Here is a 27,778-nt window from a genome sequence, read left to right on the forward strand (position 1 = left end):
GTAGCCCGATAGAAGAGAGCACTCACTCGACGCGAAAGTTGAAGCAGTCGTCATCCAGTCCGCCCGCTTTAGGGCACTCCTCTTTCGTCGAAAGGTCGCACACTTCGGGCCCGCCCGCCCGCCCGCCGCGACGATGCCATCCGGCGATGCCATCGACAAGCGCGCGCCGATCCCGGACCGCCTCGGCGTCCGGATCCTCTTCTGCGGCGAGGAGTTCCCCGACGCCGCGCGATGCACCGCGTCGTCGCTCAGCACGGATCCGGGCGTCGAGGTCGTCGTGTGCAAGCGCGAGGACGTCGCGACTGAGATCGAGCGCGCGGACATCGCGGTGCCGCTCATGACGCGCCTGGACGCGGACATCATCGCGCGCGGCGCGAAGCGCCTCAGGCTCGTGCTGCAGTTCGGCGTCGGGCTCGAGGGCGTGGACGAGCGCGCGTGCGCCGAGCGCGGCGTTCTCGTCGCGCGCATCCCGGCGGATCGCACCGGCAACGCGACGTCCACGGCGGAGATGGCCGTGTATCTCGTCCTCGCCGCGCTGCGACGCGTCAACGCGATGGCGGACTCGCTGAAAGCGAGGACGTTGGGGACGCCGATGGGGACGCAGCTGAAGGGGCTGAACGTGTTGATCGTGGGGTGGGGGAACATCGCGCGGGAGGTGGCGGTGCGCATCGCGCCGTTCGGAGTGACGCTCTCCGCGACGCGGCGGCGGCCGTGGACCGAGGAGGACGCCGCGGACGAAGCGGGGTCCGAAACCGCCGGCGCGCTGGCGTTACTCGGAGACAGAAAAGGCTCCGGCGAGAAAGACCTCATGCGCATGCTCAACGACGCGGACGTCGTCATCCTCGCGTGTAAGCAGACGAGAGAAAACGTCGGCATGGTCGGCGACGCGTTTCTCGCGTCGATGCAACCGGGCGCGACGCTCGTCAACGTCGCGCGCGGGGGTCTGTTCGACCGCGACGCGGTCCTCGCGGCGCTCGAGACCGGGCACTTGGGCTTCCTCGCGTCCGACGTGGCGTGGTCCGAGCCCGTGGACACGAACGACGCGGTCGTGCGTCACCCGCGGAGTTATTTCACGCCGCACGTCGGCGGCATCACGGGATTCGCGTACGGCATCATGGGCGGCGTCGTGGCGGAGGAGGCGCGACGCGTCCGGCGCGGCGAGCTCCCGTCCGACCGAGTGGAGGTCATTAACGAGGCGGAGGCGGTGAAGAACCGCGCGCCGTCGCTGCGAGAGCAGCTGTCGTATCTGTACGACGGGAGCAAGAAGGTTGGCGAGCCGGCGCGGGCGGAAGACGAGGAAGAGTGAGGGTAACGTGTGACGTATTCGCGCGTAACCCCAAGTTGGTACGCATTATTATTAACCTTAACCTCAAGATGAAATACATCGCAGTGAGGGTACAACACAAAGATAGATTCGCAGGGCCGCGCGCGCGTCGTCGAACGTTCATTCTCACATCTCGTCCGTGACCGCGGACCGCACCGTGGCCTGCACGCTCGCGGGCATCATCCCGCCTCTCCGTCCCATTCGGAATCCGTTCCCGCCCGCGGTGTCGTCTTCGCCGACGCCGGCGTGTTTAATCCGCCCTTTCTTCTTCTCACCCTTCTTCTGGAACTTGTGCTCCGCGCGCTTGATCTTCGCCTTCTCTTTCTGCTCCTTCGTGACGTTCCCGTGGCCGTCGAGGCCGCCGAGCTCGAGCATCATCTCTCGCAGGAGCTGCGCGGCGAGCGGGTCGTCCTCGATTTCGCCGCCGTCGCCGCCGCCGCCGCCGCCATCGCCGCCGTCGCCGTCGCCGCGGACGTCTCTTCCGCGGTCGTTGAACACGCCGTCCTCGTCGAGAAGATCGCCGTCGCCATCCTCGCCGCCGATCGCGCCGCCGCCGCCGTCGATCCCGAGCGGACCGACGTACCCGGGCGGCCCGACGCAGTGCAACAGCTTCCCCTGCGTGAAATCCTTCAAAATCGCGCGCCCCGCCCTCTGCTCGTCCGGCCGTCCGTGCTGCACCGTCAGCCCTCGCGCGGCGGAGTACGCCCTGAGCATCTCTCCCGCGGTCGCGCGTCTCTTCTGATCCTCGTGCAGCGCCGGCAGCGGCAGCTTCACCTTGTACGTCGCCTCGAACGCCTCGCGCGGGATCCGCGCCGCGACCACCGCGACGGGTTCCCGGACGTCCGTGAGTCGATCCACGGGCAACACGCCGTTGCACACGAGCTCCGCCCTGGACGCGGTGAACGACGGGAACACGAGACCGGGGCAGTCCGCGAGCATCAGCCCTTCGCCCAGGTTGAGCGTCTGGAAGTGTTTCGTCTTCCCGGGCGTGGAGCTCACCCCGGTCTTCTTCGCCGCGACGAGCGCGTTGACGGTGGATGATTTCCCGACGTTGGGATAGCCCACCATCCCGACGACGACGCGTCCGTCTTTCCGGCGTTCGCGCGCGCCCTCGCCCGCGACGGTCTCGCACGCGCGCTCGATGACGTCGAGGAGCTGCGCGCGGGTCAGCACGTCGCTCTTTCCCGCGACGGCGATGGACGCGTTGGCGTTCGCGGGAGAGCGGCCGCGCCGGGTCCTCGCGGAAGGCGCGCCCGCGTCTTCGTCGCTCTCGCTCTCGCTCTCGCTCTCGTCCTCGTCGTCCAGGACGCCCTCCCCCGCTCGCACGCCGCCGATCGCCGCCGCGGTCGCCGCCTCCTCCGCCATCCAGTCAGTCTTCGCGGCGCGCTCCTCCGCCTCCACTTCCTCGCTCGCGGCTTTCGCGCTCCACCACAGATGCTCCACGCCGATTTCGTCGAAGTGGTCGCTCCACGCGGCGCGCAACTGAGGCGATAACAAATCCGCCTTGTTCAGAAGCAGCATCGTCTTCTTCCTGTCGCCGTCGATCTCGCGCACGTACGCCTCGAGATCGGGGCAGCGATAAAACAGCGGATCGCGCGCGTCCACGACTTGCACGACGACGTCCGAGCGCTCGCACACGCGCCAGAGCTGACGCCAAATCTCCAAATTCTTTTCAAACGGCGTCAGCGTCAATCGCTCGTCCTCCTCCACCGCCGCGAGCGCTCGGCGCCACTCGAGAAAACACCGCCGCTCGTTCGCGTCGAGCTGCTCCGGGGACGTCTCGCGCGTCCACGGCGGCCGCCGCGGCACCTTCAGCTTGTCCGCGTGCGTGAGCTGCGCGCGCGCCGTCTCCGCGAGACGCCGCGCCTCGTCTCTCCTCGCGGAGTCTCCGTCGACGCCGACGCCGGAATGGCCGCCGTCGCCGCCGAGAGACACGACGACCGCGCCTCGGCGCTCGGCGGTGAAGTCGCGCTCGCTCAGCTCCGCGATCGCGAGGAACTCGTCCAGGTCGTTGCGCTCCATGACGGACGTCAGGTTCGGTCCCGCGCGTCGCGAGCCTCCCATCCCGGGGCCGTCCGGGTTCTCCATGGTGGTGTGGCGGTCGCCGTACGCGTATCCCTGCTGGATGTACCGCCCGTCGTTTCCGCCGACGTGCGCGCCGTGCCGCGCCGCGCGTCTCGCGATGCCCTGCGAGGAGGGAAGGGGTTTAGGGTTCGCGGAGGAGGAGGGCGGGAGGAGACGCGGTGAGCGCGTTTCTCGGGGAGTCGGCAGCCGCGCGGGTTCGCGGCGACGGCGTCGAGCGAGCGTCCCGTCTCGGAGCGGGCCGGGGGCGCGGCGACGGCGGCGCGGAGGCGAGCGAAGGACGAGGCGGGCGGGGGAGGGGGAGGACGCACCGAGCCGAGGCCGCCGCCGCCGACTTTCTTGCCGCCATTTCTCGCGCCCCCCATCGCGCGCGAGCGATTCGCTTGGAGAGCGCGCCGGCGCGCCTCTCGGAGTGACGCGCGCGCCGAGACGAGATTCCGCGCCGTCTTTCTGTTCACAGTTCGTCGTCGCGTCGCTCGCAAACTTTCTGTTGGCGCGCGGATTTCGCCTTCTTAGGCGGGAATCGACGCGCCGCTCGCGGCACTGCAACGCCGCGCGGACGCGACGTCCACGCCGTCGCCCCGTCCTCACGCCGCACGGGTTCGTTCACGTCGGTAACGCACGCGAAGACACGCGCGCGGACGGTCACGCGGACGCTCGATCGAACTCGATCGACCCTCGTCCATCAGAACAGGAGGCGGTCGCTCGTCGCTCGCGCTCGTCCTCGGCGGCGATCCAAACGGCGAAGTCCGCGGAGCGCGCCTAGACATCGCGCGCCATGGCGACTAAAGTCCAGCGCATCATGACGCAGCCGATCGTGCGCGCCCCGCCCGTCGTCGCCGTCGCCTCCGCGCCCCCCCCCGAATCGCGTTCGCGCGCGCGCGTCGCGGCGATCGCCCGCGCTCCCGCTGACGCCTCCTCCCATTCCAACCATCCGTCCTCCTCCCTCGCCCGCGCGCAGAACCTGATCTTTCGGTTCCTGCAGACGAAAGCTCGGATCCAGATCTGGCTGTACGAGAACACCGACGTCGTGGTCGAGGGCCGCATCATCGTGCGTCCCCGCGGAGCTCGTTCGCGCGCTCCCGACGGTCGAGACGCCGCGTCGCCCGCCGCGATCGCGCGCCGTCGAGCTACGCGTTCAGTTTAGGGTTGCTCTTTTTTTCGCCTCGCTCGAATTCGATTCGTTTCGACCGACTTGACGATGTCCCCTCCCTCCGCGATTAAATCTCTTTTTTTTCCTCTCTCAGGGTTTCGACGAGTACATGAACCTCGTGCTCGACGACGCGGAGGAGGTGAACAAGAAGAAGGGGACGAAGAAAACCGTCGGGCGGATATTGCTCAAGGGTGATAACATCACGATGATGCGGAACCTCACCGCGCCCGCGACGTGAGTGAGATCCCCAGTACGAGACGCGCGTCCGCGCACTCTCGGAGCGCTCCGCCCGCACCGCAGTAGTTCCCTAGTCGTACATGATATAAAAATACACGCCACGCCGCTATTGTGCTACACATGCGTCCGTCGTCGTCGCGACCTACCGACGCGTCTCTAGCTAGTAGTCGTACGCGCCCGTCCGTCGCGCGGCGGTCAGGTGCGTTCTATACACTGGTCCCCATACGACCGCGTTGGCGTGGTGAACGCCGATCCTTAAGGACTTTTGCCGTCGTGTCTCTGCGCCCACGCCTTCCTTTCGATCCCCGCCCGCGACGCCTTTCAACTCCAACTGACGCCTATGAACTCCACCCCGACGTTCGCTTGTATAGAACGCACCTCACGGCAACAGCGCCATGACGTCGTCCGCCTCCCCGTCCTCGCTGTCGCTGTCCCACTCGCACGGCCGCGACGGTTGAAACTCTCTCCGCACGTCGTACACGAAGTCTTCGTCGCCGAGCACCTTTCGGTGCGCGTTGAACCGCTCGTCCATCTTCGCCTTGGCCGCGTCGAGCGCCTCGGGCGACACCGCGTTCAGGTCGACGTCCTCCGAGAAGCCGCCGCAGCCGGTGACGCCGCCGCCGGGGCTGGCGGCCGGCCCCGGCGACGCGTGCGGCGGCGCCGCGCCGGAGGCGGAGGTTGCTGAGGCTTCTGCGGCGTTCGCGACCGCGCGCGCTTTCGCCGCCGCGCGCGTCTCGTGCTCGAGCAGGCGGACCAGCATCCGCTCCACCTGCGTCGGCTTGACGCCGTTAAAGTCGAGCCGGCGCGGGAACGTCTTGATGATCGCGCGCGCCATGCGCGGGACGTCCGGGTCTTTCGGTATCCGCAGGCTGACCTGCGGCGGCGTTTGGGGGATGGGAGAGAGGAGGGGATCGCGTCAGAGGGAGGGAGGCGCGACGGGCGGCGCGACGCGGCGCGGCGCGCGGCGGTCGCGAGGTCGACGTCGCGCGTCTTCTCGGACCGATCGATCGGATCGGTCGTCGCTGCGACGCACCGAGCGCGTCCGCGTCTTGACGCCGTCCGTGTACTCGAGCACGAACCGCGGCGGGTTAAACTTGATCGCGTAGCGCTTCGGCCGCAGCGTCGGCGCGTCCGCGTCGGTCATGACGACCCGACCTCGCGCGCGCGCTCGCGCGGGTCGAAGTGACGAAGCGCGCGGGTGCTGCTGGATGGCGATGGAATAATATTCGCGAATGCGTTTTCGCTTTCATCGCGTCGAACCAATAAAACTATCGCCCCCTCCGGTACGTGTACATGTAGTCTCCTCGCTCACCACGTCGCGACGTCCTCGGAGACCAACTCCACGACCGCGTCTAACAACCCCCGCGACGCCGCGCTGAGCGGCCGCTCCGGCGATCGAATCTTCCGCTTCAAGATCCCATCCAGCGCGGCTCGAACTTCCAACAGCAGCCGCTGCGCCGGCGCCGATGTCCGACACCGAATCCACCCGTCGACGACTAAGCACGCGTCCGCGCCGGGCGTGGGGAAGTCCACGTCACCAACCTGCAGCGCGCCGCCGAACAACAGCAACGCGAGCGGCGGCACCGGCGTCGTCTCGCGTATGAACACCTTGCTCGTGCGCACGAGGTCGTGGTAGGCGAGGAACGGCGTGCGAAATCCGTTCGCGCCGCAGCCGCCCGAATCAGCCTTCGCGTTCACGGACGACGGGTGAATCATCACCTGCTCCGGCGCGGCGTCGGCGCCGGCGCGATCGCGGACGAAAACCTTCGGGGGGGCGCGGTCCGCGCCGCGCCGTTGATCGGGCTTGAGCGGCGGCCGGTGCAGCGTCGCGATTTGCGGGTAGAGCGCGGCGCAGAGGAGGGAGCACAACAACGCGGAACGGCGGCGTCGCGTCGCGGCGTCGTCGCCGTCGCCGTCGCCGTCGCCGTCGCCGTCGCCGCCGCCGCCGCCCCTCGCGAAGCGCTCCGATGCGCCGCCCGGCCACGGTCGCTCCAGCGCGAGGCGAACGCCGTCGGAGCCGTCCGCGGCGTTCGCGTCCTCCTCCAACGACTTCACGGTGAGCCCCCCGCGAACGAACCCGGAGTAGGACAACGCCTCTAGAAGCTGCCGCTTCAGCCCGGCCATCTGCTGCAGCGTTCGGTTGCCGAGCATGTTGTCTCTGCACCACCGCTTCCGGTCCGCGCTCTTCCCGAGCGCGTCCCAGCTCGCGTACGCTCGCAACACCGCGACGTGGTCGGACGATACCCCCGATCGCTTCGCCCACCGCTTCTTGTTCTCCTCGCCCTTCGCGCGGTCGTCCGCGCGCGACACGAACGGCGACCGCACGGACAACGCCGCTGAGACGACGAGCGCCTCGTCGCACGCGCCGAAGATGGTGCCCAATAAGATTAGCTTTCCGAGACGCGCGTCGATCGGCAGCGCGGACAGGTGTATCCCGAGCGGGGTCAGGTCCTCTCGCTTCGTCGCCGTCTGCGGCGTCATCGCCTCCAACAACACGAGCTCCTCCACGGCTTTGTTCACCGCGTCCACCGCGGGCGGCTCCAACAGACGCGCGCACACCTCCGCGGCGGACGTGCCGCGCTGTCGATACACCGGCAGCGCGCGAATTCGAAGCACGAGCTGCTCGAGCGCGACTCTTCGAACCTCCGGCTCTTGATGCGGCGGCGCCATGACGTCCGCGCGGTGCCGCGTGAGCAAGTGGAAGGCGACGCCCGGCGCGACGCGACCGGCGCGGCCTCTCCGCTGCTTCAAGTTCGCCCTCGGCGCGAGCGCGTCCTGCAGCGAGCTCATCCTGCGGTCCGGGTCGTACCTGTTCTCTTTGTGTCGCGCGGTGTCGACCACGAACCCGACGTCGTCGATCGTCACGGACGTCTCCGCGACGTTCGTGGACAGCACGATTTTGCGGCACCCTGTTCCATACAAAGCGATGTCGGGGTGGAGTTCAAAGGCGTCAGTTGGCGTTCAAAGGCGTCGCGGTCGGGGATTGAAAGCGAGGTGTGGGAGGAGAGAGAGGACGGCAAAAGTCCTTAAGGATCGGCGTTCACCACGGCGACGGGGTCGTATGGGGACCAGTGTATAGAACGCGCCTGGCGGCGGGCGCTTGAACACCTCCGCCTGCTCCTCGTGCGGCAGCGTCCCGTGCAGCGGCATGATCCAGCTCCTCTGCGGCTCGAGCTCGAACGGGCCGTTCGGGACGTCGAGTAACGCCTTTCGTAACGTCTCGATTTCCTTCACGCCCGGGAGGAACACGAGGATCGCGTCCATCGCGCCGCCGCCGCCCGCGTTGACCCAATCCGCCCGCGTCGCCGGCGTCATCGTCATCGCGAGCTGGATCACCTGAACGCACAGGTCGTAGTTGATCGCGTTGTGGTTCATCGCCGCGAGCGCGGCGTGCACGTTCGGGCTGTAGGGCCGTTCCATACGAAGCGACGTCGGGGTGGAGTTGAAAGGCGTCAGTTGAAGTTGAAAGGCATCGCGGACGGGGATTGAAAGCGAGGGACCCTGGGCGGAGAGAAACGCCGCGAAAGTCCTTAAGAAACGGCGTTCACCACGCGAGCGCGGTCGTATGGGAACCAGTGTGAGATAGAACGCGCCTGTACTTGGCGTACCGCCGTCGGAGTTCTTCCTCGTTGAGGTGCTCGTCGTCGAGGAACTGCGTCGGCGTGTTCGGCGGGCGCCGAAATCCCTCCCCGGGTCGTCGCCGCCACCGCGCCCAGTCCGCGTTTTGCTCCACGACGTGCCTCGTCATCTCCACGCAGTCCTCTAAGTAGTACGCCGTGACCGGGTACGCGCGCCCTGGAACGCTAAACGTCGGCGCGTCCCCGAAATACGCCGAGAATAAATTCGCGTCCATCGTCGCGGACATCAAGATGAGCTTCAACCTCGCGTTCCTCGTCATGACGTCCCGCAGCGTCATCAGCAGAAAGTCGCTCTCGACGCCGCGCTCGTGGACCTCGTCGATGAAGACGTGCGAGACGGTCTCGAGCAGCGGGTCGGTCTCCATCCTTCGGAGGAGCACCCCCGTGGTGCAGAACAAGAGCTATTCCGCAGTCGACGTTGAGATGAAAGGCGTCAGTTGAAGTTGAAAGGCGTCGATGGCGGGGATTGAAACCGTGGGACCCTGGGCGGACAGAGAGGACGGCAAAAGTCCTTAAGGATCGGCGTTCACCACGCGAACGGGGTCGTACGGGAACCAGTGTGAAGAAGAACGCACCTGCGTCTTCGCGCCGGCTTTCGTCTCCAACCGGATGGAGTACCCGACGGTGGCGCCGAGCTCCTCGCCGCGCTCCTCCGCGACGCGCGCGGCGACGCCCATGGCGCTTATGCGCCGCGGTTGCGTGCACATCACGTACACCGGCTCGTGTCTCCTCGTCGCCTCTTCTAAGACGTACTGCGGGACTTGCGTGGTCTTCCCGCAGCCGGTGTCGCCCTCGACGATCGTGACCCGGTTGCGATCGATGCCCTCGATCAGAGCCTCTCTGAACGCGTACACGGGGAGGGATATGCGCGTGGACGCGAACGGACCGCCGTTGGCGATCGCCGCTGGGACGCGCGGCTTCGGGCGACGCTCCGGGAACTTTTCCCAGTCGTCGTTGCCTCCGACGGACTCGGGGACGAGGCACGACGCGGCGTCCGCCGCCGCCGTCTCCGCGCCGTCCTCGTCCAAGTAACTGCCGCCGTTCGGGGGTTTCAGACCGCCCGCGGTCAGGACCTGTCGCAGCCAGTCCGACGTCCCGAGCTCGCCGCCGTCCCCGGGATTCCCATCCCCGTGATTCCCGCCGTTTTCTTCGCGCACCGCCTCGAGCGCCCTCTTGACGACTTCCGCGCCGCGCGTCGTGACCTGCACCGTCTGCGTCTCCACCTTGGGCGCCATCGCGGACTTCGCCATCTTCCCGAACTGTTCCCACACCTCGAAGTTCGACGGCCCCGCGTTCGACGGCATCGACGGCATCGCCGCCGAGCGAGCGCCCCCGCTCGTCGGCGGCGGCGGCGGCGGCGCGGCGAGCACGACGGACGGGTCCGTCGGCATCCACGTCTCCGCCGTCACCGCGAGCGCCCCCGCCGCGCGGTTCGCCGCGTCCATCGCCCTCGCGGCGTTCCGCGCTTTCGAGCTCGCGATGATCTTCTCGAGCATGGACGGGACGACGCCGCCGACGACGGAGTCGCCGCCGTAATACGCCGTCGCCGCGAGCGCCGCGCCGTCGGCGGCGTCGTCCCGGTCGCGCCTCTTCTTCTTGCGCCCGCCGCGCGATGAGGACGAAGACGACGCGCTGCGGCTCGAGCTGCTGCTGCTGCTGCTGCGACTGCTGCTGCTGCTGCGACTGCTGCTGCTGCTGCGGGAGCGTCGTCGGCGCCGCTTCTTCCGACGCTCGCTCTTCTTCCGATCGCTCCGACGCCGGCGCCGTCGTCGTCGACGGCTCTTGCTCTCGCGCCGCGACCGCGACCGCGACCGCGACCGCGACGACCGCGACGCGCTCGACGCGCTCGAGCGCGATCGATCGCGGCTCCGACCGCGGTCTTTCCCCCGCGACCGGTCGCGCCGGTCGCGGCTGCGGCTCCGCGAGCGCCTGCGGGTGGACGGACGGAGGGACGATGAGCGGAGCGTCGCGCGTTTAGGTCGGCACCAGAAAAGAACGAGATTTGGTTTTCGACGTCGAAGGCGCGCGCGGGTTCGGAGGCGCGCGGACGAGGGCGGGTTCGACGCGACGACGACGACGACGACGCACCGCTTCGGCGCGTCTCCGCGGTCCCCCCGCGGCATGACCGCGGTCGTCGACCGCCCGCCGTCGCGGAGAGTGACGCCGCGGACGGCCCGCGATCGGTCGTCGCGCGGAATAAAAATCGGTCGGCGTCGCGTCGCGGTCGTCGTCGCCGCGCGCTGCTGAGCTGAGCGTTTTTCCATCGGACGACGCGACGTCCGCGTCGTCACACCGAGTCGCGCCCCGCGCTCCTCCGCGCCCCCACTCGCGCGGGCCCGCCGACCCGCCGAACCCGATCGACGCGCGCGACGACGCGCGCGATGACGGTCACGACGCGCACGCCCGTCGTCCTCTGGGCGCAGCGCAAAGACCGTCTCTTCCTCACGATCGACCTCCACGACGCGACCGCGCCCGTCGTCGAACTGAGCGACGACGGCGTGCTCAAGATGACGACGACCGCGGGCGCGCCGGGGGTGGAGGGACGGCACGAGTACCACCTCGAGCTCGAGTTTTTGCATCCGATCGACGCGAAGGCGTCGAAGATATCCGTCGCGCCGAGGCAGATCGTGGTCATGGTGATGAAGACGGAGGAGGTGGGGAGACGCCCGCTCGATGATTCATTCGTTCGTTCGTTCGTTGTTTTTCCTTCTCTTCTCTTCTCTTTTCTCTCCGCTTCAGTCCTCGACGTCCGTCGGTCCGTCTCTGACCGCGAACTCGCGCTTTCGTTTCGACCCTACCGACCGCACTCCGGGCCGCACTGGCCGCGGCTGCTGAAAGCGAACGGGAAGTTCCCGCACGTGAAGACGGACTTCGACAAGTGGGTGGACGAGGACGAGGAGGACGAGCTGGACCGAGGTGCGACGCGCGCGACGGAGGCGCTTTTTTTGAAGAACTTTTTTTTCGCTTCGCCGGCGGCTCGTCGTCGCGGCCGTCGCGCTCGCGTCGTCGTCGTCGTCGCTAAGTTATTCTATTTATCCTCCGCACCGCCCCTCCCCTCTCTATTTAACCAGACGCCGCGTTCGACTTGAGCAAGCTGAAGGACCTGTCGGTGCGTGACGAGACGAGACGCGGGGCGGAGAGGACGCCGACGCCGACTGATGAAAACATTTTTATTTATTCGCCCGCCGCCGTGCGCGTTCGTCGTCCTCTCGCGCTGACCCTCTCCTCTCTCCTCGTCGATCCGCAGATGTACGATGACTCCGCCGAGAATTTCTGCGCCGAGCCGGACAGCGACGACGACGACGATTTGCCCGACCTGGAGAAGGTGTGAAGCGGCGGAGTCGGAGCGGAGTGTGCCTACGTAGTCTTACGTTTGGAGGAGAGACGTGCAGTGAAAGCGATGAACCGAAAAGCTCGCGCTTCGTCCTTACTTGTGATTCGTAATCGTCGCGCCCCCGCCCTCGTCCTCATCAGTACGACACGCGCGCTCGTTCACGATGCGCTCCCGCGCGAAGGCGCTGCTGCTCTTCCTCCTCCTCGCGCTCCTCGGCGTCGCGAACGCGCAGTCGTCCGGCTCCGGCCGCGCGTCGTCGCCGTCGTCCGCGACGCGCGATAAGCGAAAGTCGACGAAGCGAGCGGCGCCCGCGTCCGTCGACCCCACCGCGGTCGAGGTGGCGCCTGAGAAGGCGACCGACCCCGCGGAGGACGCGCCCACCGCGACGCCGACGCCGGAGCCCGCGTCCGCGGCGGTGGAGGTCGCGCCGGAACCCGAGCCCGAGCCCGAGCCCGAGCCGACGCCGACGCCGACGCCGACGCCGACCGCCGCGGCTGTCCCCGCGAAATCGAAATCGCCCGCGCCCGCCGATCCCGCGATCGATCCGAACGCCCCGCCGCCGACGCCGATCAAGAAGACCAAGCCGACGTACCGCGCGTTCCCGGGGCAAGAGCCCGGGAAGTGCGCGTACTGCAAAGCCGCCGCGCATCGCCTGCAGACGTCCTTCTACGCCGCGCATCGCGCGCACCACGACGACGACCACGAAGAGCTGGAGAAGGGGCGCGAGCAGAAGAAAAAAATTCCCGACGACGCGCTCGCGATGACCATGAAGGGCGCGTGCGACGACGAAGACTACTGGTCGCACTACGCCGCGTTCAATATCGAGACCGGCGGCGTCGTCCTCGCCGGGCCCGGTTTGGACTGGGCCGTGAGCGATCACCACGAGTCGACGCGCGTCGCGGGGAGTCACGCGAAGGATTTAAAGTCGACGTGCGTCGCCGTCGCGGCGGATGCGGAAAAGAAGGATCACTTCTACGAGACGTTCTGGGCGAAGCACCTCGCGGGGTACGCGAGGAAGTGGTACTTTCAGGAGAAGTTTTGCGACGTCGCGTGCGCGGCGCCGCACGACGAGCTGTGATGCCGGGGGCCGCCCGTCCGTCAGTAGAGGCGTTGTTGTCATCATTATAAATCCATACCATCTGCAAAAAGTCGTCCGTTGCGCGACGTGACATGACATCGTCCACCACTCCGACTCCGCGCGATGGCGGACCCGTCCCCTGTCGCCGCGCCGGCGCTGTTGATATGCGTGGAGGGCGACGACGCCGCCGCCGCGAGCCCTGTCATGAGCCCGATACTCGCGCTGAAGAAGTACGCGCGGCGGCATCGCGCGGCGGACGACGACGCGGCGGCGTCGCGCGACGACGGCGAGCCCTCCCCGCTGCCGTTCGTGTCGAACGCGCTGTTCGAAGAGCGCGCGGCGTTCGACAACGTCCGAGTCGGGAGGAAGCCCGCGCTGGAGGACGACTCGGACGACGCGACGAGCTCCTCGAGCGACGACGACGACGACCTCGAGGACGAGGACGACGGCGCGACGAGGAGGCCGCTCGGGCGGACGACGATGAAGCTGCGCTCGCAGAGCCGAGCGCAGGCGCTCGCGGAGGTGTCCAGGGCGGAGGCGAACGTGCGCGCGATGTGCATCCGGCAGAGCGCGCCGAGGGACGAGAAGACGGACGGTAAGCGCGTCGGGAAGAAGAAGTTAGGGCTGATGGGGCGCGGGATGACGAAGCCGTCCGCGATGGCCGAGTGAGTAGCGGGGAGGAGGCGGGGGGATGGCGAGCGGCGTCGATGTTAACTCTATTAACTCGTGGAAGTCGAACGAATGAATCGAAACCACCACCGTACGTCCTATCGCCTCGGCGTCCCAGAGGAGTCCTGCATGAGCTTCCTCGTCCCGTCCGCGGCCTTCTCGCCCATCTCCTTCATCCCGACCGCGGCCTTCTGCGTCATGTCCTTCGCTCGGTCCATCATCTGGTTCAGACTGCTTCCGCTGCCGCCGCCGGAGAGGCCCTTAAACATCGCGCCGAATTTATTCCCCGCGCCGGAGCCGCCAGAGTTGGTCCTCGCGTGATGCCCGCCGCCGCCGCCGCCGCCGCCGCCGCCGCCGAACCCGGTCGCGCCGCCGCCGCCGCCGAACCCTCCGCCACCGCCGCTTCCGCTCCCCCCGGAGCTCCCGCGCGCGTGGTGCCCGAAACTACTCGCGGACGCCGACGCGCCGCCGCCGCCCGCGAATGACGACGAAGACGCCACCGCGCCCGCCGCGACCAAATTGGCCTGCGCGCCCGCGCGACCGAACGTCGCCTCCGTCGCGGCGGAAACGTCCGCCTTCTTCATCCCTTTCAGCTCGCACACCGCGCGGAAGTCCCCGGGGGTCCCGTCCGGAAGCAGCGCCCTGTACGTGTCCCCCAACCCCTCGTGCGGGGAGAGGATGACTTTGACGAGCGCCTCGCACTTCCCCATCTCTCGCGTCACCGCTCTTCCGTACGCCGGGGGCACGACGTAGGTCGGCTTCTCCGTCCGCCCGGAGAGGTCCTCCTCGTAGTCCGCGGACTGCGTCGTCGGAAGGTCGATCAGGATCGTCTTCACCGCGTGGAGATCCAGCAGGAACTGCTGCGCGCCCGCGTCCGAGAAGCGCTTGCACTTGAACGTCGCGCGGTACAGCTTGGGCGCGACGCCGCCGGCGAGCTTCTCGCAAAAGAATCGAAAGTAATTCGCGCTCACCGTCGCCTTCACCGTCGGGACGAACGCCGCGAGCGCGCGCGTTAGAGCGTCCACGTACGGACTCTGGTCGCCCACCATCTCGAGCGCGGACCAGTTCACCTTGGCGATCCCGCTCGCGAGCTCGGCGCGAGCCTCGATGCCGAGCGTCATCGTCGTCAACGCGCCGCCGACGCAGCCGGCGAATTCGTCCTCGGCGTCGCTCGCGTCCACCGCCTCTTTCAGCTGCGCGCCGTCCAGCATCCGTCGCATGCTCTCCGCGAGCGGGCCCACGGTCTCGTTGCAGTACTCCGCGGTGTTGACGATGAGGCACAGGCACTTGACCTCGTCCACGAGCGCGTCGTCGCCGTCGGGCCCCGCGCTCCCGGATGGATGTTTCTTCACGTCGTTTAAAATTTTCCCAGCCGCCTCCGCGCGCGCGCGTAACCCCGCCGCGTATTTCCGTAACACCCGCGAGAACACCCCGTGCAACGCGAGCAGCGGCTTCCCGCGCGTCAAGTTCGAGCACCGCTTGAACACCTTCTTGATGTTGATGAACACCTGCCCCGCGGACGCGAGGACCTCGCCCGCGGCGGCGCCGCCCAACGACACCGACCTCGTCTGGTTGTTGATGTTGTGCAGGATGCTCTTCTCCTTCGGCGTGCGCTTCCCCCACGTCTCCTCCGCGACGAGTTGGTCGACGAACTCCAACAGCTGGCGCTCCTCGAGCTCGACGTACGCTCCCATGTGGTCCTCGAAGCACGTGCTTATGACGCCGCGGAAGCTCGCCTTGGCGACCGCCGCGGCGGCGGAGTCCATCGGCAGCGCTCGACCGCCGCGTTGTTCGGAGATTTCCTTCGCCTTGCGACGGGCCTCGTACTTGGCGCGGACCTCCCCGGCGCTCGCGCCGTCCTCGCCGTCGTACGCGTCGTCGTCGTCGTCGTCATGAACGCTCTCGTCGCCGGCGTTACCACCGTCGTTGGCGCCGCCGCCGCCTCCGCCTCCGCCGCCGTCCTTCCCGACGCCGAAGTACTCGTCGAGGTCCCGCTCGAACTCGATCGTTCGATGCAACGCCTGCAGCAACGCCGGCACCTCCGTCGCGCCGGCGTCGTCGTCCAACAACAGCGCGAGATTCGTCCGCGTGAGCTTACACAGCGACATGCACAGGAGCTGCGGGACTTTCCATCGCTCCGGAAACACCCCCCACATCTCCTCCTTCTGTTTCAGGTTGCGCTTGATCCACGCGTAGCGTCGCTCCGTGGACTCGAGCTTCGCGTCGTGGTCGCCGTACGACCCGTCGAACGTCGTCGCGTAGTTGAGCATCTCTTTGTTCGTGATGTTGCCTATGAGCTCCTCTCTGACGTACGGCTCCAGCGCGTCGACGACGAGGCACGCGTCCGCGAGGCGCGGCGCCGCGCCCGGGTCGCGCTCGATCACCGTGGGCTGCCACGTCGTGTGGAAGTCTTCGATGACGTGCGATCGCAGCGAGCCGCGGACGTCGGCGTGTTTCTTCTGCAGCGACGCGACTTTAGGGATGTCGTTGTATCCCTCGAAGTGCGTCGCGAGCTGGTTGACCGCCTCGAGGAGGTTCGCGCTGTCGCGGTACTGGCGGCGCATCGCCATCTGTTCGAGCTGTTCGAGCGCGCCGACGAGCATGCTGAGGCGTCGAAGCGCGGTGATCGTTCCCGTGAGGTGCCGCTTCGCGTAGTCGAGCTTTTTGATGTCCTGGCACGTCTCCTGGACCATGACCTCGCTTTGCGTCGCTTTCGCCTTGATCTCCGCGATCCGCGCGTTGAGCTCCGCGATCGCGCACTGCGCGTTCTCGAGGTCCGCCTTCGCGCGCGCGCCGCCGGTGCTCTGCGACCTCACCGCGCTCAAGATCTCGTCGTCTACCCTCCGCACGCGCAGCCTCAATTTCGCGATGAGCGGGTCCACTCCGCCGAGGTGCGTCTCGTCGGGGAACAGGCGGTTGATGAAGTCGACGGCGTTGAAGTCGGGGGAGGTGAAGACGTCCCGCGGAGGGCCCGCGGCGCCCTCGGCGGCCGCGGCCGCCTCGGCCGCGGGGTCCACATCCGCCATCCGCCCGCGGTTCTGAGCGCGAACGAATTCCGAGGCTGCGATTTTAGAGCGATCGCGATCGTCAAGTAGCGTCAGCTCGTCGCGTTTTCGTCGCTCGTCGTCGTCGATAACTGTCATCGTTCGTTCGTTACGAGGCACACGTCTACCTCAACGCGCGGCGGGCATTTCGCCTCTTCGCTCTACTCGTACACTCTCCCCCCTCTCACCCCCCGTGGGGCCCACCCCCGCCCGCTCACTCCGCGGAGGAGTCGATCGCAAACGCCGCCGCCGGCTCCGCCTTCGGAGGCGTCGGCACCGGCTTCGGCCCCGGCGGGTCGCTCTTCAGCCGATCGAAAAACTCTCTGACCGTCCCGACGCTCTCTCTGGACTGCGAGTAGTGCGTCACCAGGTTACGCATCCACTTGCTCACCATCCGCTTGTTGTGCGACGCCTCGTCGTGCATGCAAAACCGAGCGTCCACGAGAAAGATGCACGCGTAATCGAACTGATGCCGAACGCACCGGCCCAACGCCTGGTTATACGCCCGAAACGCCTGGTGCGTGTACCACTCCCCGCCGGACATCAGGCCTTGTTTCTTGCTCTCCACGTGATTGTTGTACTCGCGCTTGAGCTTCACCTTGACGTCGCCGAGGGACGGGAAAGGGATCCCGACGCAGAACACGGCGCGCGCGTTGGCGTCTTTAAAATCCAACCCCTCGCTGACTTTCCCGCGGTACACGGCGAGGAACACGCCGCCGCGACCGGACTCGATCGCGTCCTTGAACGTCTCCATCGTCGGTGCGAGCGTCTCCGCGCCGGGTTCTTCGTACACGACGCGCTTGTGCTTCTCGAGCTCTTCCAGCATCCCCGTGTGCGCCCACTCGTCGATCACGCGTTGGATGAGCGAATACTTTGGAAGAAACACGAGCACGCCGCCCGGGGTCACCTTGACGTACTTCAGAAGCAGCGATCCCAAGTTCCCGGGCATCTTGTCCGACTCTTGCGTCTTGCGCGTGAAGTCCCCGAGCGCGTCGGACGCCTCCACGTGCAGCTGTCGTCGAGGGACGATGTGCGGCGCCTCCACCTTCACCGGGAACTCCACGCCGAGCTCGGACTCCAAGCTGTCCACCGGCGACAGCGTCCCGGACGTGAGGATGACGCACAACGCCTCGCGAGCGACGGATCGAAACGCGACCGCGGGACGCAGGCACCACAGCGCGAGGCCGGGCCTGGGTTTAAACCGCGAGTTGTTGTTGTTCACGCCCGACCCCGGGTTGTCGATGTCCGCGCACGCGCACGCGGCGAAGTCCCTCGCGTTGTCGAGCGTCGTCGTCAGAGACGCCGCGATCGCGTTGACGAGCGCGACGCTGCCGGCGCCGTACTTGTGCGCGCTCTCGTTGACGTTCTTCATCAGCGCGCCGTCGTAGCTCGTCGCGGTCTGCGCGTCGCGCAGCAGCGCGCGGACGTGCGCTTCCGCGGCGTCTCGGTCCGTGGCGTACATCGCGGGGTACTCCGCGCGCATGCGGCGGATCAACGCGGGGGAAGGACCGAGCGCTTCTCCGGCGCAAATCGCCGCCGCCGCGTCCGGGCCTTTCCATATCCGGTCGCCCGGCGCCGCCTTCACGGGGCCGTTGAAGTCGTTAAAGTAGCTCCGGCCCGCGCGGTTCGCCGCGTCGCGCGCCGCGGTGAGCTCGCGCTTGAGCCATCCCGCGAGCGGATTGATCAGCCGCTGCGCCGCGCTCGCCTCGAATTCGAATTTTTTTCCGACGAATTCGAGCTCCGTCACCGCCTTCTCCATCTCCGACAGCGGAATCTCCTTGGACGCGCCCTCTCGACACACGTCCTCGACGTTGTGCCCCTCGTCGATGACCACCGCGGCGTTGCCGAGCTCTATCCCCATCGCGTCGCGGATGTTCGCGTCGAAGATGTAGTTGTACGGACACAACACCAGCTCGGCGTCTTCGTGGAGTTTTTTCATCGTGAAGAACGCGCACGCCGCGTGGTGATCCACCGCCTCCGCGAGATCTTCCATGTCCCAGATCTCCGCGTCTACGAGCTCCTTCGTGAGGTTCGTGTGGTTGTTGTAGTGCGAGCACTGCGTCCCGTCCGGGCGCCGCGCTTTATCCTTTGTGAGCTCCATGCACTCTTCGTCGGTTTTACGTATGGGGCAATACTGCCGACGCGAGCCGAGAATCGTGTATCGCGGTCGGTACGGCGTGCGCTTCAGCTCCTTCACGAGCTGGTGCAGCTGCGAGTGCGTCCTCGAGCACAGGTATATCTTCGGCGTCGCCTTCAGCGGTTCGATCTCCGGTCGCGCGGGCATCGGGCCTCTCTGACCGGGCTGTTTCAGAGGCGGGAACGTCCCGTGGCCCGCGGAGAGGAGCGCCTCCGGTTTCAACTCCGGTTTCAACTCCGGTTTCAACTCCGGTTTCAACTCGACCGACGCGCCCTCCTCGCGACGCTCGATCTTCGCCGCCGAGCCCATGCGAAACCGCTCGAAGTGGTCGCTCTCGATCGCGGGCGCGTCTTCTTCCCTCAGCACGTGCACGGAGACGTCGGGGGAGCCGCACGCGAGGGCGAACCCGTCGACGCGTTCGCGTTTGACGGCGGCGCCGGGCGCGGAAACGTCTTTTTCTTCTTCTTCTTCCTCTTCTTCTTCGCCGCCACCCGCGCCGGGCTCGTCCTCAACCCCGCCCCCGCCCCCGCCCCCGCGCCTCGCCGGCGCGACGACGCCGTCTTCGTTCTTCACGTGCGCGGACGTCTCCATCTTCTGTTGGAGGTCCGCGCTCGCGACGGGCTCGAGCGGCGCGCCGGCGCCAGCTGTGTCGGCGTCGGCGCCAGCTGTGCCGGCGGGCGCGGGCGCGGGCGGTTCCTCCCCGCGGGTCCACGCGAGCAGCGCGTCTTGATACGCGTTCATCCGCGTCGTGTTCCTCTCGCGGACGCGCTCGTTCTCCTCCGCGACCTCGCGCTTCTTCGCCTCTTGCCACGCGAGCGCGCTGCACAGGAGGCTGAGCGACTTGCCCGTCCCCGTGGGCGACTCCACGAGCGCGTTTTGTCGCTTTTGCAGCGCCGCGATCACCTTGCTCATCGTGATCTTCTGCGGGACGTGCGGGGTCAAGCCCGCGGGGAAGTGCACGACGACGCCTCCCATGGGTATGCCGTTCCCGCGCGTCGGCATTTGCGGCTTCGCGAGGCACTTTCCGTGGCTTCGCGCGCGCTTGAAGACGACGTTCGTCATTTCGTCGCCGAAGCGATCGCTCGACGGCATCACGGTCTCGTCCTCCGCGCCGCGACGTCTTCCGCCGTCGCGGTCGCGGAGCTCGCGGAAGCGCGCGTCGCCGGACCAGTCTTGTCTGGCCTCGCTCGAGTCCTTGCGCGGGCGGTCGTCCGTCCACCTCTCCGGCGGCGGCGCGGCGTCGGCCTCGCGCGGGGTCGTTCTCCAGCCGTCGTCGTCCGCCTCGATCTCGACGCGGCGTCTCCCCGACCCTCCGCCGCCCCCGGGCTTGGACTTCCCGTCCGGCTTGAAGAACTTATACATCGCGCCCGCCCGCGCGTCGAGACGCCTCCGCGTCCCGCGCGCGTCGCGTCGTGATGACGCGAGAGGTCTCGGGGGCGGTGTGCGGCAGATCTCTGAGGGTGCCCAGATTTCGCGCGCCGGCTGTCGTTTTCGAACTCGCGCATGGCGCTGGCGTGAAAGAACACCGCCGCCCCGCGGCCTCGTCGCCACAGTCCCGTCGAGCAGCACGACGCGCCCACGATGCCGCGCCTCGGTTGGCTCTCGGCGATATGCGTCGCGGTCCTTCTGCACGTCGCCGCGCCCGCGGACGCGTTCGGGCCGCGGCCGAGACCGCGGCTGTACTCGAAGGTGCGCGCGCGCGGACGCGGCGCGGGAATTCATCGTCGCGTTGTTTGTTTCCCGCCGATCGATGGATCCATCGAACGATCGTTCGTCGCGATCTCACCCCCCCCATCCGTCGTCGTCCCCGCAGCCTAAGCTCCCGCCGCACCTCATCGCCGCGGAGCGCGCGCTCAAGGAGCTCGCACCCGGCGGCCCCGCGGCCGCGGGGCTGCTGAGCGACGGGATCTGGCAGGCGGACGACGTCGAGCCTCCGTCGTCGCTCGACGGAGGATCGATGTTCGACGCGCGCGACGCCGACGCCGACGCGACGTGCGACGCGAGCGAGGGCGCGTGCGCGGCGGCGGCGTCTTCGTCGTCGTCGTCGTCGTCGTCGTCGTCCACCCAGGAGAGGAACTTGAAGAAGTACGAGGAGTACTTCCTCCGGTACCAGCTCCCGGCGCGCATCGCCGCGAACGCGCGGCCGCCGAGGAAGCCGAACGAGACGAATCGAAAGATCAAAGCGATGCTCTCGGGAAGCCGCGGCGGCAAAGCGAAGTCGCGGCGCGCGATCGATTACGACGACGACGACGACGACGACGCGTCCTCGTACGCCGCGGAGATGCCCGCGGTCGGCGGCGGCGACGGCGTAGTCGCGTCCTCGGGCGGCGGCGACGCGGCGGCGGCGGCGGCGGCGTCGAAGAAGGCGTCTTCGTTGGAAAAAAAAACCGAAACCGAAACCGGCGGCGGCGGCGTCGCGACCCTCCCGCGCAAGGCGATGGACGAGAGCACGTTCGTCGATAAGGCCGCGGTGGAGATGATGGAGCAGCTCAAGAAAGAGGCCACGGCGTACGTCAACCCGCAGACCGGGAAGGCGATGCGATGGGGCGACACGTGGAGGCACGCGTGGGGCGGCGGCGTCGGCGTCGGTCGCCCGGAGCATCGACCGAGGCGGTGGACCGACGACGGCACGGTGCAGATTTTACCCGCGGCGACGGACGAGGGGTACGCGCTCGTGCCGACGTCCTCGGATAAGAGAGCGCTCGAGGAGTTTTACGAGCAGTGCAACGGGCTTCGGTGGAGCGTGCAGCAGAATTGGGGCGTCGGAGAGCCGTGCGCGAACGGCTGGCACGGCGTCGTGTGTCACGGCGGCCGAGTCACGGAGCTGTGGATGAATCTGAACAACGTCGCGTGCATGGGACAGTTTAACCTCACCGCGCTCGCGAAGCTCGACGAGCTCGTGTACTTGGACCTGAGCGATAACTTATTCAGCGGGAAGATACCGGACGAGCTGTACGGGATGACGAAGCTCCAGTCGCTCGTGTTGTCGTCTAATCGAATCTCCGGGCACCTCAGTAACAAGATGGGACGGCTGACGAACTTGCGTCACTTAGACCTGAGCGCGAACGACCTGAGCGGGTCGCTGCCGAAGAGCATGGGGAAGATGAAATCGCTGGAGGTTCTGTACCTCGGCGAGAGCGGGTTAGAGGTGAAGAACAAGCTGTCCGGCAAGATACCGAGCGAGTGGGCGGGGATGAAGTCGCTCACGCGGCTGTCGCTCCGCGGAAACAACGACGTCAAGGGAAAATTTCCATCCTGGATCGGCGAGCTGAAAAACCTCGAGGAGCTCACGCTCTCGAACACGGGGCTCGCCGGCGAGGTCCCGGAGTCGATCGTTCAGTGCGAGAACTTGCGGCTCCTGGACCTGTCGCAGAACAAGCTCTCCGGGCCGGTGCCGGAGGCGATCACGCGTCTGAAGAAGTTGAAACATCTCCGGCTGGGTCAAAACGCGTTCGAAGGCGACGTCCCGCGCGCGATCGCGGAGCTGACCGAGCTCGAAACCTTGGACCTGGGCTCGAACGAGCTCGAGGGCGAGCTCCCGAGCTCGTTCGAGCGCCTCTCGAAGCTGGAGTACCTGGACCTCTCTCGGAACAAGTTCGAGGGGAAGCTGCCGTCGATACTTCCGAAGATTCCGACGCTGCGCGCGGTGATCATGCATCAAAACGCGTTCGAGGGCCCGATCCCAGACGCGTACCTCACGAACCTGCCGCTCCTGAAGCACCTCTATCTGGAAGGGAACCGACTCACCGGCCCTCTGCCGACCGCCGCGCTGCTCGAGGCGAAGCACTTGGTGGAATTCCACGCGCACTTCAACGCCATCGCGGGGACGATCCCGAGCCAGTTCGGATCGATGCCGAAGCTCGCGTCGCTGCAACTGCAAGGGAACAGACTCGTCGGCGGAATCCCCCCCGAGCTCGGCGACGGCGAAGCCCTGGCGCGCTTAGACCTCTCGCAAAACGCGCTCGTCGGCGAGATCCCGAGCGCGCTCGCGAACGCGACGGAGCTCGCGGAGCTGACGCTCTCGATGAACGCGCTCGTCGGCGCGATTCCGCCGTCGCTCGAGTCTCTCCCGCTGCTCCGCAAGCTCAAGCTCGACCAGAACCAGCTGACCGGGTCCGTCCCGCCGTGGCTCGCGACGCACCCCTGCCTACGCGAGAGCGACCTGTCGCACAACAAGCTCACCGGCCGCCTGCCGGACACGCTGTGGGACGAGACGCTAGACGACGGCGAGGGCGGCGAGGGCGCGATCCCGCGTCTGCCCGCGCGGCACGACCGTCCCGCGGATTACCACGACCGCGTAGTCAACCTCGGGCAGAACCCGTTCTTCTGTCCGCTCCCGGACTGGGCGGACGAGTTGAGCGCGACGTGTAAGCAGGCGGAGATCGCGTCCATCGAGCCGGATTACGGGCCCGCGGCGGGGGGGACGACGGTCGTCGTGCACGGGAACTGGCTCGGCGCGGCGGACGGCAGAGGGTCGGGGTGTCTCTTCGGGTCGAAGACGGCGGCGATCTGGGTGGACGCGACGGATGCGGACGAGAAGAGGGTGACGTGCGCGTCGCCGCCGCGGTCGCCGGGGGCGTCGACGTCGTCGACGGTCGTCCGGGTCGGACACGAGGGGGAGCCGATCACGCGGTTGGGGGAGCTGTTTCGATACGTCTGACGTCTGACGCGAACGAACTCGGTAGTGGTGTGATATTCGCAATACAGTATGATGAACACACGACAGACGGAGGTCTCACGCTCGCGTCTCGCGCGGGGCGCGCGACCGACCGAATCGAAGCCGATCCTCCGCTCGGTTCAGTTTAGTTTTCGTCCATGTCCACGGGCACGAGCACGGCGTACCCGCCCGCGTCGCGCTTGTACACCACGTTCACTTCCCCGCCGTTCGCTTTGTTCTTGAACGCGTAGAACACGTGACCCAAGGACTCCATCTCCTCGGCAGCCTCCATCGCCGTGGAGGTCTTCACCGCCATGTACTTGACCCCCACGGTTTCCTCGAACTCGATCTCATCCGCGCGCGCTTCATCCGCCTCCGCGGCGGCGGCGACGATGTCCGCGGTCTGCGCCTTCGGGTTCGCCTTCGTCTTCCCCGCCTTCTTGCTGTTCTTCTTCTCTTTGATCTTTCGCAGCTTGCGCTCGATCTTGTCGCTCACGGCGTCGATGGACGCGTAGAGGTTGTCCGCCTCCTCCTCGGAGCGCACGACGCCGTTGCGCGTGTAGACGGTGACCTGGGTCATCTGCAGATCCCCGCCCTGCTGCTTCTCCGAGCGCGCGCTGCACGTGACGTCCACCTCGCGGACGTCGTGCATGTCGAAGTGCGAGACCGCCTTGTTGATCTTCTGCTCGCAGTAGTCGCGGATCGCCTCGGTGATCTCGAGGTGCCTGCCTTGGACGATCACCTTCGTGCCCTTCGCGGGTGCCGCCATCGCGCGCGCTCCTGACGCGCGGACGGACGAAACGCGCGTCGACGCGAGCGAGCGTCCGCGGAGCGCGCGCGGCGTCGTCAGCGCGCGCGCGGAGGAGAGCAGCGCGGCGTTCATCGGGATATTTATATTAACAACCGACGCGTTCGCGACGCGGTTTGAACAGTCCGGATCTGGCGCCGGGCTGGGGTGTTCGAGGTCGCGGCGAGCGAGCGCGCGCGGCGAGCGATGCGATGCGTGCGCGTTAGAGCGTTTGGCGTGGCGTGCGCGACGGGCGAGGCGTCGGCGTGCGCGTCGTGCGTGCGAATGGCGCGCGCGATGCCGCGCGGGGTAACTTTTTTCTGACGCGGACGCGATCGCGCCCGCGGGTAAACGATAAGGCTGATGAGGATGACGACAGCGGCCGTGACGTCGCCCCCCCCCCCACCCATTGCCTCCGCGCAGCCCCCTCACCCCCAGGCAGGATGCTCACCGCGCATCCGAGGGCGATGCTGCGCGCGCCGACGACGCTCCGCTCGCTCCTCAGCGCGCGCCGCGCCGCGTCCGCCGCGCGCGTCGCGCCGTCGTCGCCGTCGTCGCCGTCGTCGTCGCCGTCGCTCGCGCGCCGCCGACTTTTCAGCACGTCGCAAATCCGCGCGGGGCCGGCGGCGGCGTCCGCGGGCGGCGGCCGCTCGACGACGACGACGTCCCCGGACCGCGCGTCGTCGGACGGCGCGCGGAAGAAGATGATCGACCTGCAGCCGCCCAAGGGGACGCGCGACTTCGCCCCCGAGGAGATGCGCGTGCGGAACTGGCTGTTCGGCCACTTTCGCGACGTCGCGCGGACGTTCGGGTTCGAGGAGTGGGACGCGCCCGTGCTCGAGACCGAGGAGCTGTACGTCCGCAAGGCGGGCGAGGAGATCACGACGCAGCTGTACAACTTCGAGGACAAGGGCAACCGGCGCGTCGCGCTTCGACCGGAGCTCACGCCGAGCTTCGCGCGGCTCATCTTGCAGCAGGGGAAATCGCTCGCGCTCCCCGCCAAGTGGTTCGCGATCGGTCAGTGCTGGCGGTACGAGCGCATGACGCGCGGGCGAAGGCGCGAGCACTACCAGTGGAACATGGACATCGTCGGCGTCGACGGCGTGGAGGCGGAGGCGGAGCTCCTCGCGGCGATCGTGGAGTTTTTCACGCGGCTCGGCATCACGTCCGCGGACGTCGGCCTCAAGGTGTCGTCGAGGAAGGTGCTCCAAGCCGTGCTGACGCGGTACGACGTCCCGGAGGCGTCGTTCGCGCCCGTCTGCGTCGTCGTGGACAAGATCGAGAAGCTCCCGCGCGAGAAGATCGTGGAGGAGCTCGCCGGGTTGGGCGTGACGGAGGACGCCATCGACGGCATCCTCGCGGCGATGGAGGTGCGTTCTGATTCATTCGCACTGGTTCCCGTACGACCGCGTTCGCGTCGTGAACTTCATTCCTTGAGGACTTTCTCTCCCGGCGTTCGTCTCTCTCCGCCCAGGGTCCCTCGGTTTCAATCCCGACACGCCCATCTCGACGCCTTTCAACTCCGCTTCTGACGCCTTTCGACTCCACCCCGATATCATCGCTCGTATGGACAATTACTCTCAGATGAAAACCATCGACGACCTGGCCGCGTTGCTCGGCGCCGACGCCGACGCGGTGAAGGATCTCACGACGCTCTTCTCGCACGCGGAGGCGTACGGGTACGCGGACTGGCTCGTCTTCGACGCGTCCGTCGTCCGAGGGTTGTCGTACTACACCGGCGTCGTGTTCGAGGGGTTCGACCGCGCCGGGGAGCTGCGAGCGATCTGCGGCGGCGGTCGGTACGACAAACTTCTCGGCGCGCTCGGCGGCGAGGACCGATCGATGGTCGGGTTCGGGTTCGGCGACGCGGTCATCATGGAGCTCGTGAACGACCGCGGCTTGCTTCCCGAGTCGCTGAAGACCGGGTGCGTGGACGACCTCGTGTATCCGATGACCGCGGCGCTGCGGCCGGCGGCGATGGCGATCGCGGCGAGGCTTCGAAAGGCGGGGCGGCGGGTGGATTTGGTGATCGAGGACGGGAAGAAGCCGAAGTGGGTGTTCAAGCACGCGGAGCGGAGCGGCGCCGCGAGGGTCGTGCTGCTGGGGGAGAAGGAGTGGGCGGAAGGGAAAGTGCGAGTGAAGGATCTCGCGAGTCGCGAGGAGACGGACGTCGATCCGGAGTCGCTGTGCTAGTCGAGTCGAGTCGTCGCGTCGTCGTCGTCGTCACCGTGAGCGCTTCCGTCATACGTTTCTTATGAAAAATCTGACGTCGTTTGCGATTCCATCACGCGACTGATGAACAGAGTGCTCGCTCGCCGCGCCGTCCGCCACTCTCGCGCGCGCGCCGTCATGGCGGACAAGCCGTTCAAGATCCTGTACTGCACCGGGAACCACGGGAAGTTCGCGGAGGCGAAGTGCGTCATCGACGAGTACAACACGCTCGGCGCGGACGTGGACAAGCTTCGATGGGTCGAGATCCAGCGCGTGGACGCGGACCCGGTCGAGGTGCAGGGCTCGCAGGTTGAGATCGCGACGAGGAAGGTGAAGGAGGCGGTGAAGATCTTCCACGAGACCGGACGCGGGCGGGAAGTCCTCGAGGGTGCGCGCGCTTCGCCTCCCTCGCGTCCGCGGTGGTCGCCGCTCGCGTCGGCGCGCGTCGTCTCGACGGTGCCGTTCGCTCGTCGTCGCCGTTCAAATCATGTCTCGCCCTGCCTCCTCTCTCTCGCCGACCGACGCGACACCCCTCCGGTCCCGTCGTCCGTCCCTCCCTCCCAGGCGCGGACTTCCTCGTCACCGAGGACGTCGGCCTCGCGCTGCAGTGCCTGAACGGCTTCCCCGGACCCTACTGCAAGTCCATGCTCGAGCGCGTCGGACCGGAGGGGCTGTGGAACCTGTGCTCGCGATACGAAGACCGCTCGTGCCTCGTCACGTGCACGCTCGCGGCGATCGACCTCCGCGGCGGGAGGTTCCACTGGGAGGAATCCATCAAGAACGCGCGGACGTTCGTCGGCGAGCTCGTCGGGTGCATCAGCGGGCCGCCGCGCGGGAGCGTGATGCACGGCAAGGCGTCGTGGAACTCGGTGTTCACGCCCGCGGGGTACGACCAGGTGCGTTCATTCTAACGCCCGCCGGTTCCCACACCGGTCCCCGTACGACCGCGTCGGCGTGGTGAACCCCGATCCTTAAGGACTTCACTTGCGTTTCTCTCCGCCCAGGGTCCCTCGCCGCTTTAAACGCTCGTCCTCCTCGACGCCTCGCGACTCCGTCTGACGCGCCCCCGAACGCCGCCCGCCCGCCCCGACGACGTCGGTCGCTTCGACCCGCAGACGTTCGGAGAGATGTCGTACGCGAAGCAGGCGTCGTTTTCGCACCGGAGGATGGCCATCTTGAAGTTCTTGGACGCGTACTGTCCGAGGACGGAAGGACAGTGCATGGGGGGGAGGAACTACCTCCCGGGGGTGAAGCGCGTGACCGGCGACGACGCGGCGAGGATACTCGCGGACCGGGAAAGGCAGCAGCGCTCCGTGCCGTTCTGACGTCGCGTCGAGGAGGAACGGTTTTTGTAATGCTAGCATTTCGCCTCGCTAATCGTATTTATCATCGACTACGTGTACACGTACTGTACGCTACAACTAAGA

General features: G+C 67.3%; 14 protein-coding genes across 14 annotated transcripts; 7 read left to right on the forward strand and 7 right to left on the reverse strand.

The window, feature by feature from the left end:
• Window positions 1–128: 128 nt before the first annotated feature.
• MICPUCDRAFT_49752 (uncharacterized protein) lies at window positions 129–1,402 on the forward strand. Its single transcript, XM_003063654.1, has one exon. The coding sequence runs from the start codon at window positions 134–136 to the stop codon at window positions 1,304–1,306; it is 1,173 nt and encodes a 390-aa protein (XP_003063700.1). The 5' UTR covers window positions 129–133; the 3' UTR covers window positions 1,307–1,402.
• A 48-nt stretch (window positions 1,403–1,450) lies between these two features.
• MICPUCDRAFT_22559 (uncharacterized protein) lies at window positions 1,451–3,388 on the reverse strand (the record flags this gene model as incomplete). The annotated part of the gene is made up of 2 exons (XM_003063814.1): window positions 1,451–3,200; window positions 3,258–3,388. The coding sequence occupies 2 exons, from the start codon at window positions 3,386–3,388 to the stop codon at window positions 1,451–1,453; spliced, it is 1,881 nt and encodes a 626-aa protein (XP_003063860.1).
• A 743-nt stretch (window positions 3,389–4,131) lies between these two features.
• MICPUCDRAFT_53609 (uncharacterized protein) lies at window positions 4,132–4,911 on the forward strand. Its single transcript, XM_003063655.1, has 3 exons — window positions 4,132–4,223; window positions 4,368–4,457; window positions 4,654–4,911. Exons 1-3 carry the CDS (start codon window positions 4,185–4,187, stop codon window positions 4,795–4,797), a joined length of 273 nt encoding a protein of 90 aa, XP_003063701.1. The 5' UTR covers window positions 4,132–4,184; the 3' UTR covers window positions 4,798–4,911.
• A 1,193-nt stretch (window positions 4,912–6,104) lies between these two features.
• MICPUCDRAFT_53611 (uncharacterized protein) lies at window positions 6,105–8,216 on the reverse strand (the record flags this gene model as incomplete). Its single annotated transcript, XM_003063815.1, has 2 exons — window positions 6,105–7,705; window positions 7,841–8,216. The coding sequence occupies 2 exons, from the start codon at window positions 8,214–8,216 to the stop codon at window positions 6,105–6,107; spliced, it is 1,977 nt and encodes a 658-aa protein (XP_003063861.1).
• Window positions 8,217–8,340: 124 nt separating this feature from the next.
• MICPUCDRAFT_53612 (uncharacterized protein) lies at window positions 8,341–10,557 on the reverse strand (the record flags this gene model as incomplete). The annotated part of the gene is made up of 2 exons (XM_003063816.1): window positions 8,341–8,835; window positions 9,010–10,557. The coding sequence occupies 2 exons, from the start codon at window positions 10,555–10,557 to the stop codon at window positions 8,341–8,343; spliced, it is 2,043 nt and encodes a 680-aa protein (XP_003063862.1).
• Window positions 10,558–10,815: 258 nt separating this feature from the next.
• On the forward strand, window positions 10,816–11,523 carry MICPUCDRAFT_53613 (uncharacterized protein; the record flags this gene model as incomplete). The annotated part of the gene is made up of 1 exon (XM_003063656.1): window positions 10,816–11,523. The coding sequence occupies one exon, from the start codon at window positions 10,816–10,818 to the stop codon at window positions 11,521–11,523; it is 708 nt and encodes a 235-aa protein (XP_003063702.1).
• A 408-nt stretch (window positions 11,524–11,931) lies between these two features.
• Window positions 11,932–12,846, forward strand: MICPUCDRAFT_43059 (uncharacterized protein; the record flags this gene model as incomplete). Its single annotated transcript, XM_003063657.1, has 1 exon — window positions 11,932–12,846. One exon carries the CDS (start codon window positions 11,932–11,934, stop codon window positions 12,844–12,846), a length of 915 nt encoding a protein of 304 aa, XP_003063703.1.
• A 125-nt stretch (window positions 12,847–12,971) lies between these two features.
• MICPUCDRAFT_36663 (uncharacterized protein) lies at window positions 12,972–16,541 on the reverse strand (the record flags this gene model as incomplete). The annotated part of the gene is made up of 2 exons (XM_003063817.1): window positions 12,972–14,966; window positions 15,075–16,541. The coding sequence occupies 2 exons, from the start codon at window positions 16,539–16,541 to the stop codon at window positions 13,614–13,616; spliced, it is 2,820 nt and encodes a 939-aa protein (XP_003063863.1). The 3' UTR covers window positions 12,972–13,613.
• Window positions 16,542–16,875: 334 nt separating this feature from the next.
• On the reverse strand, window positions 16,876–17,643 carry MICPUCDRAFT_4429 (uncharacterized protein; the record flags this gene model as incomplete). The annotated part of the gene is made up of 1 exon (XM_003063818.1): window positions 16,876–17,643. A coding segment is annotated over one exon (768 nt), but the record flags the coding sequence as incomplete, so codon positions are not given.
• A 770-nt stretch (window positions 17,644–18,413) lies between these two features.
• Window positions 18,414–20,418, reverse strand: MICPUCDRAFT_65926 (uncharacterized protein; the record flags this gene model as incomplete). Its single annotated transcript, XM_003063819.1, has 1 exon — window positions 18,414–20,418. A coding segment is annotated over one exon (2,005 nt), but the record flags the coding sequence as incomplete, so codon positions are not given.
• Window positions 20,419–21,232: 814 nt separating this feature from the next.
• Window positions 21,233–22,819, forward strand: MICPUCDRAFT_22992 (uncharacterized protein; the record flags this gene model as incomplete). The annotated part of the gene is made up of 2 exons (XM_003063658.1): window positions 21,233–21,648; window positions 21,712–22,819. Coding segments are annotated over 2 exons (1,524 nt in total), but the record flags the coding sequence as incomplete, so codon positions are not given.
• Window positions 22,820–23,367: 548 nt separating this feature from the next.
• On the reverse strand, window positions 23,368–24,407 carry MICPUCDRAFT_49753 (uncharacterized protein). Its single transcript, XM_003063820.1, has one exon. The coding sequence runs from the start codon at window positions 24,234–24,236 to the stop codon at window positions 23,499–23,501; it is 738 nt and encodes a 245-aa protein (XP_003063866.1). The 5' UTR covers window positions 24,237–24,407; the 3' UTR covers window positions 23,368–23,498.
• A 200-nt stretch (window positions 24,408–24,607) lies between these two features.
• On the forward strand, window positions 24,608–26,333 carry MICPUCDRAFT_36675 (uncharacterized protein; the record flags this gene model as incomplete). The annotated part of the gene is made up of 2 exons (XM_003063659.1): window positions 24,608–25,510; window positions 25,725–26,333. 2 exons carry the CDS (start codon window positions 24,608–24,610, stop codon window positions 26,331–26,333), a joined length of 1,512 nt encoding a protein of 503 aa, XP_003063705.1.
• A 156-nt stretch (window positions 26,334–26,489) lies between these two features.
• MICPUCDRAFT_53623 (uncharacterized protein) lies at window positions 26,490–27,676 on the forward strand (the record flags this gene model as incomplete). The annotated part of the gene is made up of 3 exons (XM_003063660.1): window positions 26,490–26,739; window positions 26,916–27,247; window positions 27,467–27,676. 3 exons carry the CDS (start codon window positions 26,490–26,492, stop codon window positions 27,674–27,676), a joined length of 792 nt encoding a protein of 263 aa, XP_003063706.1.
• Between the last annotated feature and the right edge of the window lie 102 nt (window positions 27,677–27,778).

The sequence above is a fragment of the Micromonas pusilla genome, assembly GCF_000151265.4.
Source record: "Micromonas pusilla CCMP1545 genomic scaffold MICPUCscaffold_15, whole genome shotgun sequence".
Lineage (NCBI taxonomy): Eukaryota > Viridiplantae > Chlorophyta > Mamiellophyceae > Mamiellales > Mamiellaceae > Micromonas > Micromonas pusilla.

Coding starts and splice junctions, on each gene's coding strand:
- MICPUCDRAFT_49752 (XM_003063654.1), top strand. CDS start 134: ATGCCATCCGGCGATGCCATCGACAAGCGCGCGCCGATCCCGGACCGC.
- MICPUCDRAFT_53609 (XM_003063655.1), top strand. CDS start 4,185: ATGGCGACTAAAGTCCAGCGCATCATGACGCAGCCGATC. Junction 4,224..4,367: donor GCATCATGACGCAGCCGATC/GTGCGCGCCCCG, acceptor GCCCGCGCGCAG/AACCTGATCTTTCGGTTCCT. Junction 4,458..4,653: donor TGGTCGAGGGCCGCATCATC/GTGCGTCCCCGC, acceptor TTCCTCTCTCAG/GGTTTCGACGAGTACATGAA.
- MICPUCDRAFT_49753 (XM_003063820.1), bottom strand. CDS start 24,236: ATGAACGCCGCGCTGCTCTCCTCCGCGCGCGCGCTGACGACGCCGCGC.